The 14,699-nt window shown below is 42.6% G+C and overlaps 1 protein-coding gene across 1 annotated transcript in view; it reads right to left on the bottom strand.

The window, feature by feature from the left end:
- Positions 1–3,492: 3,492 nt before the first annotated feature.
- PTH2R (parathyroid hormone 2 receptor) overlaps positions 3,493–14,699 on the bottom strand; it is a 68,994-nt gene continuing 57,787 nt past the window's right edge. The window contains exons 10-13 of the mRNA XM_042437939.1: positions 14,049–14,143; positions 10,176–10,314; positions 6,929–6,970; positions 3,493–5,222 (exon numbers count right to left, since the gene is read on the bottom strand). Coding sequence (XP_042293873.1) covers positions 4,818–5,222; positions 6,929–6,970; positions 10,176–10,314; positions 14,049–14,143 — 681 coding nt within the window. The 3' untranslated portion in view covers positions 3,493–4,817. The remainder of the gene's footprint in view (positions 5,223–6,928; positions 6,971–10,175; positions 10,315–14,048; positions 14,144–14,699) is intronic.

Genomic DNA, 14,699 nt, shown 5'->3' with positions numbered 1-14,699 from the left:
TGCAGGGACTGGCCTGTTTGCCCAATGAGGAGTGCTGACTGGCACTGCTTGTCCCAGAATTCTCCACAGGAAGAAGGTCAAGTATAACCTGTGCTCCCTGGAAGTACTTCCTGCTTGCATTGGACTCCTACCCAGAAGGCCTGAGCTGGCTATATTATTATTGTTTTTGTCATTATTGTTATTGTTGTTGTTGACCTTTAATTGTAAAGCTAGCTTCACCTCTTTCTTTTCTCTGTGAACCCCATCCTTCCCATGGCTCGCCACATTTCTCCTAACCTGATCCCCATCCGGCCTCTCCCTGTCTCCCTGCTTCCCTTCCTCTGTTCCCTCTGGAACTGCCGCTCTGCTGCCCCTAAAGCAACAGCAATTCATGACCTCTTTCTCTCTAAATCCTTTAACCTCCTCGCTCTCACCGAAACCTGGCTCCCAGCCCATGATACTGCAACCTCCTCTGCCCTTTCTTTTGGTGGTCTCTCCTTCACGCACACAAGCCGTCCTGAGGGTCGAGGAGGAGGGGTTGGTATCTTGCTATCTAACTCCTGCCAGTTTCAAGTTCTATCTTTTCCCCCCAGCTATCACTTCTCTTCCTTTGAGTTTCATCCTATTAGACTCTTTTCTCCTCTACAGCTCCGGGTTGCAGTCATCTATCGCCCTCCTGGTTCTGCCACCCAGTTCCTATCTGACTTTGAATCATGGCTGACATTCTTCCTTTCAGATTCAGTCCCCACTTTGATCCTAGGTGACTTTAATATCCATGTTGACGATTCCAATAACCCTACAACATCTCGCTTTAACTCTCTGCTAGCTTCTTTTGGCCTCCAACCACACTCCAACTCTTCAACTCATTCTCTTGGTCACTGTCTTGACCTAGTTCTTGCTGCAAACTGCGCCATTTCTGACTACCTGGCACTTGACTTTCCACTATCTGACCATCATTTAATCTCCTTTGCTCTCACTTATACTCCTCCTCCTCGCCATACTATTCAACGTCTTTTTCGTGATCTTCAATCTGTTGACTCTAACCAACTTGGTCTGACCCTGGATTCATCTCTCTCTTCCCTAAATCTCGGGGATTCTGCTGATTCAGCTATGTCTTTATTTAACTCAACTCTTTCCTCAACTCTCGACCATTTTGCCCCTGTCTCTGTACGCACTTCTTCCTCTAAGACTAGGCCTCAGCCCTGGCTTACCCCCAACATTAAGTTTCTCCGGTCCTGCTCTAGAGCGGCCGAACGTCTTTGGAGAAAGTCCAAAGAGTGGGCTGATTTTATCCATTTCAAATTTGTTCTTTCTTCCTTCTCACGCGCCCTCTCTATGGCTAAACAGAATTATTACAAATCATTGATCTCTGCCAATGAGAGGTGCCCGCAGCGTTTGTTCTCCACCTTCAACACTTTGCTTAAACCTCCCTCTCCTCCAGTCTCTTCATCTTTCTCTCCTAATGACTTTGCTAACTATTTCATCTCTAAGATTACCACTATTCGCTCTGAGATAGTCCCTCCTGATTCTTCTTCTGCTCTTAATCTTCTATCGCCTTCGCCTAACAAATTTTCTGTCTTTCCTCCTGCCTCTTTGGATGAACTCTCTACACTTCTGAACTCTTCCAAACCTGCTACCTGTCCTCTTGATCCTATTCCTACTCGTCTTCTAATCTCTATAGCTCCCTCCTTTCTGCCCTCGCTCCTCCATATCTTCAATCTCTCTCTCTCTACAGGCTCCTTCCCCTCGGACTTCAAACATGCTCTCATTTCCCCAATTCTGAAAAAACCTTCTCTTGACCCCTCCTCTTTGTCTAGCTATCGTCCGATTTCTCTTCTCCCCTTTCTTTCTAAGGTTTTGGAACGGGTTGTCTATTCGCGCTGTCTTGAGTTTCTTGAAGCCAACTCCATTCTCGATCCCTTTCAGTCTGGTTTCCGCCCAAGGCATTCTACAGAGACAGCTCTCACTAAGATCTCGAATGACCTTTTACAGGCCAAGGCTAATGGCCTTTACTCTGTTCTCATTCTTCTCGATCTGTCTGCAGCCTTTGACACTGTTGATCACTGTCTCCTAATTGACATACTCTCTGGCCTTGGGTTCTCAGACTCTGTTCTCGACTGGTTTAGATCTTACTTGTCTGGCAGATCTTTTGCAGTAGTTGCAGGGGGTCTGACTTCTTCTCCTGTTCCCTTATCTGTTGGAGTTCCCCAGGGCTCTGTTCTGGGTCCCCTTCTGTTTTCTCTCTACACACTGTCCTTAGGAAAACTCATCAGCTCTTTTGGTTTTTCCTACCATCTGTATGCCGATGACACCCAGCTGTATCTTTCTGCCCCTGACTTTTCGCCAAGGCTTGAACAGCAAGTCTCATCTTGCCTTACAGCTGTCTCGCAGTGGATGCGCCATCGGCGTTTGAAGCTCAACATGTCCAAGACGGAGCTCCTTGTCTTTCCTCCTAAGCCCAACCTTCAACACTCCTTTTCTGTCTCTGTGGACAACATTTCCATTCAACCAGTCCAGCAAGCCCGCAGTCTTGGCTTTATCTTTGACTCTTCTCTGTCGTGTATCCCTCAGATCCAGACCACAGCCAAGGCTTGTAGATTCTTTTTGTACAATATTGCCAAAATCCGACCATATCTCTCCGCCTCTACTGCCAAGATCCTGGTCCATGCCCTAGTGATCTCACGACTTGATTACTGTAATGTCCTCCTGGCTGGGCTTCCTCTTTCTCACCTCCGTCCTTTAATCTCTGTCCAGCATTCAGCTGCACGCATTATCACTTCCACCCACCGCTCTGACCACATCTCTCCTGTGTTGGCATCCCTTCACTGGCTCCCTCTCCCTTTCCGCATTCAGTATAAGCTCCTGCTGTCGACATTCAAAGCCCTCCATGGACTGGCCCCTCCTTACTTATCAGACCTTCTTTCTCTTCACCTTCCCACCAGGGCCCTCCGTTCTGGTAGTCAAGGGTTCCTGTCTCAGCCCAGGATTTCCTCTGCCCCATCCCGGATTCGCCCCTTTTCACTTGCTGCCCCTCACTCCTGGAACCTTCTTCCTCCACAAGCAAGAGCCATCACTTCTTTAACCAGCTTCAAAACGGAGCTGAAAACCATCCTATTCAGAGAAGCTTTCCCAGGCATCGCATAATTGTCGCTTACTATCTGATGTTCTGTTGTTGGCTGTTTATCGATCCATTTCCTGTATTCCTATGTACTGTATATGTATTATCCTACTTGTGATTATGTATTTTCTCTGGATAATGATTAACCATCCATTATGAAGCCTTGCCCTCCCTCCAGTCCATCTGCCTTGGTCCAGGCCTCGGAGGTTGAGAGGAACTGCTGGACCTCTTACCCTTTCCCGTCACCACCCCCTTCTCCTTCTGTGTCATGTCTTTTTAGATTGTAAGCCTGAGGGCAGGGAACCGTCTAACTAAAAAGATTGCATGTACAGCGCTGTGTAAATTTACAGCGCTTCATAAATAAAGGTTAATAATAATAATAATAATAAATGAAACACAAAAAACAAGGCCAGACTTGTACTTTAGTCTACGAAAACTCATGCTGCCAACCTCTTTCTTTCAACTAGTCTCTTTAGGTGCTACAGTACATGATCTCTCTACATACTGATTCTACAGACTAACATGGCTATATCTTTGAATTCTGGAGCATATAATGGCAATTAAAATTAATAAACTTTCATTGTGTTTTTATTTTCAGCATTATGATTTTAAAAATCCTCGGAAAATATGTAAATTTAACACAATCCATAATAAATAAGATAAAACTGGGGATTTAAAACATTTAGAGAAAGTGAAGAATTGAACTGAAGAAAAACAACAACTGCACAAAGTGCTTCTGTACAGGCAATGAGAACAATTTTATCACAGCAGAATTTTCCAGAATTAAGATTCTGCTGTGAATTTTTACAATGGTTGTGTTCATATGTCGTAACACTGTCTTCATGTTTTAAGGTGGCCTTGGCATTTTGTATTTTACATTTTGGCATAAGCTGCCTTGTGTACTTTAGTATACCACTGAACTGGCCATAAATAGTCACATAAAAGGGGGCATGATCTTGTAGGGAACGATCAAGAGTTGACGGAAAATTAACTCTACAGTTAATTTGTATTGTACCACTTTAGTGGCTGTAAAAATTGTACCAATGTAGACTTAACATCATTAAAAGAAGCTGGAACTTTGTAATAATGGGAGATACAGGGACAATAGACTTATGCAAAAAAATATGATTGTATACTTATCATATTTTGGAAGTCATACAGATATGAGTGCATGTGTCTTAATATTTAAAATACAAATAAATTTAATTTAAATTTAGAATTGTGACGGTGGATTATGTATGATGCATATAACTGTGTGTTTTGCCTGGACTTTCTGTATTTTTTTTAATTAATAGGAACAAACCCTTGTTCTTAAATTCCACTGACATTTGAATTCCCTGGTGCCTCTGGTGATACTTAAGGCATATAAAAAAAAAATCTTCCTAACCTAAGAGCATCATGCAGTTCAAAAATGCTGGCAAATGATGGGTGATCATAGTCCAGTGGAAGAACACATGTTTTGCATGTAGAACACTCTGAGGTTCTCCATTCAGAAGGCTCTTAGAGCTAGAAAAAGTTTGGGCCAGAAACAGAGTAAATGTCTCTGGGCCAAATGAACATTGACTTAACACAGCTTCAAAGGAATTGAGCTGTTTCACCAAGGAAGCCTCTGAGGATGACCCATGATGACAGACTTTGATGGGAATCTTTGCTGCCTGTAAACAGAGGAGTTCGTTGGCATTATATCAGGCTTGTTCCCTCTGTGTACCATTCTGCTTTGTTAAAGTGCTGCCTCTACTTCTCCCCTGCTCTCTTCTTCCTCAGGGGAACCTGTGAGATTGTCTTGAATCCTAAGGGGCTTCTGGAGTGAAATGCCATCCAGCTTCTTCTCTTCATCTTCATCAGCTTCTTCAGGAACCCAGTGAGGAATGCAGTCCTGTTCAGAGTTACTCCTAACATACCCAGGCAAAATTATGTGGGGATCATTCCGCTGGGTGACATTTTTGCAGGCCCGACTGGAAATCAGTACCACACGGGAACTGGCCACCATATGTGACTGGCTGCTGGTGCTGTGAGTCATGTTAGTGAGGACAGAGCCATAGCGGTAGTTCCCACAAGGTGCCGGTCTCTCCCAGTCTATAGCCAAATTCCATCTAGCCCATGTCTTCTTGATCTCAGTCTGCACCTAAAGAGAAAGAGAAAACGACTAGATCAAAATGCAAGGAAGGAGTAGGAGGAAAGCTTTAAAAGAAGGCTTTCTTGTTATCTTAGAATGAAGCACTTCCTTAATACATTAGAGTTGTAGTTATGTCACCTCTACAACAAAGCTATTCATGGAAAAGTGAGGCAGAGTTATGACATAAGGGTAAAAGAACCCAGTGCCATCCATCCATGCCTTTATTTATATTCTGCCTTCCTCCCAAGCTGAGACTCTAGGCAGCTTATAAAACTACAGAGAACACAATTCAACACATATAGTTAAAAACATACAAAATTAAGAGCAGAACACTGTTATACAACATAATTAAAATCTTACTTTAAAACAGATTTAAAACACCATAAAAGCATCATTTAACCCCCCCCCCTTTTTTTTTTTAAGAGATAGCTTCCAAAGACCTACTGGAAAAGAAAAGTCTTAACCTGCTGGTGAAAGAAAAACAAAAAGGACCCACCCTAACTTCACTAGGGACTGGTATGACAGAATATAATGAAAGGAGAAAAAATCATGATTCAACTCTTTCCCACCACCACCACCACCACCACCGTTCTGAAATGCAGATTTAAAAAGAAGAAAATTGAGCTTTTTGGGAAATCTAAGTAATGTTTTGGTATGTTCTACTCTGCAAAACAATATACCTTAAAAACAGACATTACATTCTTCCACTGCATCCTGCGTGTACTATATTAGAAGCAAAAAAAACCACACTACATTGTTGATCTGTCATGGCTCATACCTTTCTCTCTCTCAACTTGCTCCTTCCTCCACTCGGGGAAGAAGGGAGGCTATTAAGCTAGCTAGCGCAAAGCAATTAAAGTGACAGGTAAATCACAAAAGAGATCCCAACACTCATTCCTAATGGCCACAGATACTGCTTTCAGTCTCATACTCAGCCATGTTATGGCTGTCCAGGAAAGATGGCCCTTGCTGGGTTTTTAAGAAGCTGCCTTTTCCTAGACAGACTCCAGATGTGCTTTACTCTGTAAGAAATACCACTGCAGTCCATGGAAGCATCTCACAGGATAAACTTTTATAAACAAAGCCGGGATCCCAAGCAAGCCATGTGATCCCCACTTGGAAAAATTACTGTTTGGATTGAAACTTACAGGATCACCAATCAGCATGGCCATTGGTCATGGGAATTGTAATACAAAAAGGTAACTCTTCCAAGCTCAGCTCTTCCTTGCCTAACTTGGGGGGGTCACCTATTATTAATCAAATATAGTGCATAGTGCAATAATATTGCAGTGGATTCATGCTCAAACTAGACCTATTGAAGTCAATGGAACTTAAGCTAGGTCTCTTCTATACTACAATGTACTTTGAATTCCAGTTTAATTGTCATGGCTCCATCCTTTTGAATCCTGGAATTTGTAGTCTGAACTAGAACTAGAGCTCTCTAGTGAAGAAATCTCAAGTACCACATGAAACTACAAACCCCAAGATGGAGCCACAATAGTTGTGGAATCAAAGTGCTGTAACTGTAAACTGTGGAAGAGACCTTAATAGTAGTACAGTAGCTACTTAGAAAACAATAGCAATTGCTAAAAATTTATCCTCACAAATGCACCAGTGAAATAATCCAGACTCATTCCTGTTTTATACATAGGAAGGCTGAGGCTGAGATTTGTCCCAGGTCATCTCATTCTCCATGTCTCAGTTTGATAGCTTACCTCTCCATTGCAGTAGCAATAGATGATGGCAACAAAGAAGCCCTGCATAAGAAAATGAAGATAATCATAAAGAGAATAATAAATTGGTAATTTCGTTATCATGTCTATGAACCATGAATTCAACACTGATTTTTAATTAATATGTCTGAAGAGCCCTGAGGTAGTTCATGAATATGTACTGAAAAGCAGGAAGTAAATGTTTCAGAAATCAGATAATCAGATAATAAAAATTGTATTGTAACTATCCTCCAAAACAGCTGGTGCGCTCTAGATATTGTGGGCTAAATACCCAGTGATTCCTGCCAGCACAGCCAGTGCTCTGGGTGGGATGTTAGAGGTTGTAGTCCAAACTGTTTTGAAAACACCAGATGATGGAAGGATGCTCAAAGCCAAATAGTAGCTCCAAAAGTGTACTGGCCCTTAACTGATTAACATTTCAGTCAGGGTTGGGTAACAGTTGGCCCATGTGTCATGTACACCTTCTGCCAGGCTCTGTTGCCCCCTCACTGCTCTATTTGCCACCAAAATTAGGCACTTCCATAAAACAAAGGCTAGCTCTCCTGCCACACTACTGAAAATCCACATCATGACATCACTTTAAAAGGCTAGAAGTGCTATTAGGTTTTAAAACATGTATGCTCCAAGTTTTCTTCTTCCATTGCTGCTGGACCATCACATTCTTACAGAGAGGAAGCAACTGGGGGTATTCCTGGTGGAGTCAGAGAAGTCCAATGTGGCTCCACACTGCCAGAACTAGATAATCCCTGATTTAAATGGAGTGGGCAAAGTATGACCCCGGGGCTACAAGAAGCCTTAATACTATTTCTGTGTTCCTTGACCTCTCCAGGTTCTCTGGACTGCTTTTTTTCTGACAACAAAAAAAGGGTACATTGTTTGCCCTGGAACCCTCCAGGACTAGCAATAGGATGCAACCACCTCTCCATATACAGAGGCAATGTTTAACTTAAAAAATACTGCTTTTGAAACCAGAAGTAAACTTCTCACCACTTCTTCAGAGGGAAGAATTGATTGTTTGCTTGCTTGTTTGCTTTTGGGCATTTTTCATAGTTGGTGTGGCCCTGCATGTGCCAAATAGCAGAAAAATTGCTCCCAGGCCCACAACTGCCCAGATCTAATTTAATGAAAACTTGAACATATGGTTGGGCCTGTCTTATGGAACCAGCCATTTTCTATTACACTGAGTGGTTTAAATGCTGTCCCAGCCCTTCAGGAGCCACTCCTGGCAAATAAGTAGCTCTCCACATGGAAGGATATGGAATGGGCACTGCCATCTCTGGTATCCTGGATTGTTAGAAGGCTGTATGGAATTTCCATCCTAACAGTGCTTCTGTGGCTTCTGAATAAGCCTGTTACTCTGCTCTCTGGCTGAGAAGCCTGCCACCCAATTTCAGCTGTGCTACAGACATCTTCCATTAATTTTCTGTTAACAGAGTAGGCGTGTATGTGGGCATTACATCTTTAACAGAAAAAAAGAAGACCACGTCAATATGTTTCAGCAACCTTTTAATTCACAACTAAGAGTATGCATACCTAAAATGGAATAAGCAGGCCTGTGCAGCCTGATGATGTGGACAGGATCCTTGGAGAAATGAGGGCCACCACATGCACACTGGATCCTTGCCCTTCCTAGCTCCTGAAAACAGGCAGAGGGGGACTGGCCGAGTGGGTAAGGGGAGTGGTGAATTTGCAAAGCAAATTTCCATACTGTCTAAAGGAGGCTGTGGTAAGGCCACTACTGAAAAGGACCTCCCTGGATCCCACCATCCTGGATAACTATTGGCCAGTCTCCAATATTCCATTCTTGGGCAAGGTTCTGGAGTGAGTAGTGACCTCCTCGCTCCAGGGGTTTCTGGATTAAATGGATTATCTAGATCCATTTCAATTTGGTTTCATACCTGGTCGCCTCGGTGGATGACCTACGCAGGGAGCTGGACAGGGGGAGTGTGTCCCTGTTGGTCCTGCTGGATCTCTCAGTGGTTTTTGATACCATTGACCATGATATCCCTCTGGGCTGCCTTTCTGGGATGGGACTTGGGGGCACTGTTATGCAGTGTTTCTGGTCTTTTTTGGAGGGATGAACTCAGAAGGTAGGGGGAGGACTCCTGTCCGACTCTTTGGCCATTGGCCTGTGGAGTACCACAGGGTTCTGTTTGTATCCCATGTTATTCAACATCTACATGAAACTGCTCGGCGAGATCATCTGGAATTATGGGGTGAGGTGTCACCAATATACAGAAGACACCCAACTCTTATCTTTCCTTTCCATCTGACTCCAAAGAATCTATCTCGGTACTGAACTAGTGTCTGCGGTCAGGAATGGACTGGATGAGGAGGGTTCAGTGCCTCCAAGTCTTGTGCCTCCCCACTGCTTGAGCAATTCTTGCTCTCCCCCCCCCCTCGCAGGTGTGCCATCACACCATTTGAGAATCATTGCATTAAGGTATTCTGGAGGCAGCAGATATTTACCTTGCCTGTTGGATGCAGAGAAAACCTACTACAGTAGCATTGGTTAAAATAGAATTCCACTTTTGCCCAACTCAAGCTTTGTATACTGCATTGCTTATTGTGGACATTCTGGTGGAATCCACTACTGTGAGGCCTTCTTTCACCATCCTCCACCACTGTGAAACCCTCCTTCATCATACTCCCAATGCCAACACTGCCACAAATCTTTCAGGGGATGAGAAGGGAAAAGGAAGTATGGTAGGTATAAAAAAAGAAGCTTCATCTTCAGAGACTTTGGGGCAAAACAGACCAGCAGTAAGAGCCGGCTTCCCAGCGATGTGGGGGGTGTGGCGTTCAGACAGTGCACATCCCCAGGCTGCCAGGAAGCTGCATGGCTGACCGCACGTGTGACAGCTTCATGGTGTTTCAGCATTTCAGTGTTTGCACGCACTGCGTTGCAGAAACACTATAAAGCTGCAGCAGAAAAGCTATCTTATTCCCAGTTCAAAAAGGAGCAGCTTTCTGCCACTTCTTTTTGAGCTTGGAAAATGCCAGGTTTGGGCTGTGGCGTGCATTGCTGCAGCCCCAACCCAGCGATCAAAAGTGTAGCCAGAAGTCCTTCCTTCAGGGCAGTCGGTTTCACTCCTTTGTTAAGTGAGATGTGCCTGTGTTGTCTCTATGTAAGAACAAGGCTACCAGACATAAAGGACCTTCTCTATTCACTTTGCATGAATGAACAACATGGCTCATAATAACAACGTAGCACTATAGGTCACCATACCTGGAATGAGTTGAAGAAGAGTTCACAGTGCATCCGGATTTCCCAGCCCAACCCAGTAAACGTGTGAGGCAGGCATACAAAGACAATGTAGTGCACACCAAAGACGAGGATCAGAATCAAAGTGGATTTTGCTAGTTTCCTGGAAGAGAGTTGAGAGCAATTATGATCCTTTATACTTCTACTAAATACTACATGCTGAATTGGAGAGGAAAGTGATGTCAACTGGAAACCTAAAGCTACAGCAGAATATAAACAATCTAACTCTGTACAGAGCTGCAGGTATGGGGTGTCTTAAAACACAGCTTTCACTGTACTATTTTTCCTGGCTGAAACACAAAATTTGGCTGTGTGTGTGTGTCCACCAAGGTGACGCACTGTCTCTAATTAGTAATGCTCCTATATTATCCAAAATACTTCTCTCTTTCTTCTAGCACTGAAAATATGCTAAGAAAGGAAGGTTGGAATACAGTAGTTGGACAACACTTTTTGGATGGAAGCTGTCCATCTTGAAGTAACTGTGAAATGTTATTCAGTACAATCAAAATATTGACTTCCAATGGATTAAAATGCCTAGGTAAAGAAAAAAAATGTCTCTTGTAAAAAAAATAACAATTTAATTGTCAAACGAGTGTTTCTAGGGGAGAGGTTCTGAGATGCCACCATGCCAGGGGTGGGGGAGATCCTCATCTCTTGTATAGTCTGATAAAGGGACACTTGCTAAAGAGCTTCTGTGGATCAAGATGTGGGCAGGCTGAGATGGGAAGACACTAAAACACAGCACACATGTCAGTTCATTTTATATATAAATGACAGGTGTCATTTAGACCCTCTTTCCTGTCCCTGAGATCTAAGGCCAGTTCATATGCATCCAGGAGATCACAGGTGAAATTGCAGATCCCATCAACAGCACCGGCTCCTTCTCATTTTCCCTTCTCAATATGACTGTGTGATGATTTCAAGCAAATCTAATACCATTAGCTAAATGAAGATGCTTGAAATATCTGAAAGGCCTGCATCTACTTGTTCAAGTACTTGCATCTTGGTAAACCATGCCCATTGTGTAGCAGTGAAGTAAACACCTGTATCTAATAGTTGTAGTTCATCAATAAATAGCAGCTAAATGACAAACAGAGCCAGTGTGGTGTAGTATGTTGAGCACTGAATTATGATTTTGGAGACTAGGGTTTGAATCTCTACTCAGCCATGTAACCCCACCAGGTTAACCTAGGCAAGTCACACACGACTCAGACTGGAAATGGACAAAAGTACCAAGGACTGAAGAGCAGGTTGCTAAAGTTGAAGAATCTGACCAAGTTACCAAATTGATGTGATTTTAAAAGATAAACCAATTGAAGATTTTAGAAACTGCTTATGGGTTGTTGTTTTTAGCAATAAGAATTCTAACAATGTAATAACCTTTTACATTGGTTATGGTTAGTAGTAATTATAGCAAGTGGAACTTAGTAACATTTTTGTTTTATTAACTGGTTTTCTTTTTTCCTTTTCATTACATTTCATTTATTATGGGAGGGTCAGAGCTCATTTGTGTCTATAAAGATGTTCATACCTGGCTGCATCACTGCTAAGAGGTGCCTCAAACGTCCCTAAGGGGGGAAGGAAGCGCCTGTGTCTGAATGCCAAGTGCACTTCCTGAAATGTCATGGAAATGTCACTCCCTCCTAGCATCCCCGAAATGTTCCTGGGGAGCAGAATTCCTCTGAACGCAAAGTTTGCATTCATAGGAAATCTGCTCCCCTTGCGATGATTCAGGGACACTAGAGGAAGCCACTTTTCCATGGCGATTCAGGAAGCACGGCTGGTGTTCAGACACAGGTGCTTCCTCCCTCTTTTAGGGACATTTGGGAGATGTTTTAGCAGCGATGCAGCCAGATATGAAAATCTTCTTAGTCCGTGTTTGAATAGACTGTGCTAACTGTAATAAGTTAGTGTTTTTAAAATGGGCTGTAATGTAGGAGTTTATCACATGGAGGTCCTTCCGTGTGCTAAACTTCACGCAAGTGCCCCCCCCCCAAATGTTACACAAGCACCATGGGTGTGATCCCCTATGGCGCTACAGAAATGTAATCATGGCTCCCGCTCCATTCCTAACATGCAATTCCATAGCGCCATGGTTTGATCCCCCATGGCGCTACGGGGGATTACCCCATGGCAGTTGTGTGATGTTTAGCACACAGAAGGACCTCTGTGTGATAAACTCTGTAGTGTTAGGTTAGTTTAATAGACAATAGTTTAGCTGTAGTATTGTTAAATATATGCTACACATGTATAGCTTTTTCTTTTATCTCATTTCTTTTGCTTTTTTTCTTTTACTCTGCTTTTCTTCTATGATTTTTAGCTTGTGAAATATTTTGCACATTAAACAAATAAATATCAGTACAGTGTGCCTGCGTCATACACGCAGCATATGCTGAAAGTCATGCTGGAAGAAGTGGTGGTGCATGCCAGAAAGAGCTATGGCGTGTGTGCCATGCCACCACACCCTCCATGAGCACAAGCCCCATTCATTTAAATGGAGCTTGAGCATACACTTTTTTCCCTTACGTAGGAGGGTGGGTGTTCCGGAATGGCTCCCCCGCGTAAAGGAAGAGACCACTGTACATATATTTTTAAGGAAAACAGGCAGATTTATACCATGGATTATAAACTTGGCTTGTCTAACATACTACCCTTTAAAAAAAATCCAGGTTCATATGTAATGACTAGCCAGAAACCATGAAGTGGGACTAAATCACGGCTTATTCATGCTCTTGGTAATGTGGGAAGAGGACAAGGTAGTGGGGAATTCCTGAGCCCAAAGCTTTGCTTGAGCTTGCAGAGATTTGTTCAGGTAAATCACAGAAAAAGATTATGTGCCAACTATTCTACAAATTCATTCTACAACTGATATACATTTTCCAAATATCCCTACTTTACATTTTTCCAGAGATATGATTTGAAAACTCCAAAATCACATGTCAAGGTGTCTTAGCCAAGTCCTTGCTCAGAAAGGGCTGAGATAACTAACCTGCATGAATATTTTAAGTCCCTATGATAAATTCTCAAAGCCTGTGCTGAGATCCTATTGGATAACTATACTGGTAGGAGGAGAAAAAGGACTATGAACACAGTGACAGTAAAGAGGAAAGATACTGTTGTTATCATTGTCATCATCATCAACAACAACAACAACATCACCAGTTCCAATCAGTCTATCTTATACCTGGATCCATGGATGAAGGCAGAAGTCCTCAAAGCCAACATACTTTGACTGTTTAGACAATTATCTGTGCCATGGCACAGGTGACTGCCCAAGCCAACCCTTCCTGAGTTGGCTCCAAGTAACCCCCACCCAAAAAAGAGGCACAGGAGGTATAAGGTGTTTGGAGCTGGCGGCCTTCCCCTCCTCACAATGAGGACATTTTCTTCCGCTTTGTGACCCATGTGAAAGCGCAGCTGCTCACATAATGGGCTATTAGAAGAGAACACTAAATGGATTCCAGCCTTCACAGTTTTCAACGCCATTAAATTCTCAATTAAATATTCAGCATGTACTCATAGAATACTTAATCCATGCTTGAAACTCATTATATAAGGCATACAGCAGATTTAAAATGTGTGATCAGTGGTGTCTGAACATCATAGTTCTTTAGGATTAACTGCCTTTGAAAATGGTGAAATCAATTAGAATATGCACATAAGTGGAAGAAATGCTGTGTGGTGAATTAGCAAATCATGAGTTTTTCACTATGGACATAACCTACAAAGTTAATAGGCATTCTTCAGCTATTTAGAGGTAATGATGTATTCATAAAATTGCTTAGTCGTTTTGGGACAACTGGAAATGAAAACCATGACTAAGTTTAACAGACTTACCTATATTGCTTCCTTATGTCATAGCCGACAGCATTTGTCTCCCAAATTTTTGTTGCCAGAACTCGTACAGTATTCAGGAATAGAATGAAGTTTAACTGTAAGACAATTCATAGATTTGTATTATCCCTCTGTCCTTTAAAGATAACTACTCTGGTCAAAAGTTCTGGCCTATTGCATACCTCTTGAAATGTCATGATTTACAGTTTCACTTAGTCTCAGGTAGGTTAGTCAGGTCCTGTGCAATCCATATGACCTGAAGCCAGTGGGCAGGAAACATCACAAACCACAATCTGTTTACAAAACTATTTAATCTTCAGGCATCCATCCTCTCTCTCTTGTTATGTTATGCATAGACTTATATGCAAAGACTTAAAATGAAAGTGATCACCAAGATTACATTCCAGCATCTAATCAAATACTATGGCCAAGGAATGAATGTAGGCAATTCAGTTAAAGGTCACTTCCAACTACACTGAAATCCTGATGGCCAGCAGAACAGACCTTTCAACTTTGGGAGCAGGGGAGATAAGAGATAAGCACACCATTAATCACTAATGAGATCCAGCCTTCTGGTCACTTACTAACTTCTAACTGGGCTAACAGGACACAACATTTTGTCAATCAGTACACAGGGCAAATATTAGACTGGCA

This window comes from Sceloporus undulatus, chromosome 1, assembly GCF_019175285.1.
Source record: "Sceloporus undulatus isolate JIND9_A2432 ecotype Alabama chromosome 1, SceUnd_v1.1, whole genome shotgun sequence".
NCBI lineage: Eukaryota > Metazoa > Chordata > Lepidosauria > Squamata > Phrynosomatidae > Sceloporus > Sceloporus undulatus.
This window is presented reverse-complemented; position numbering and strand designations above follow the sequence as displayed.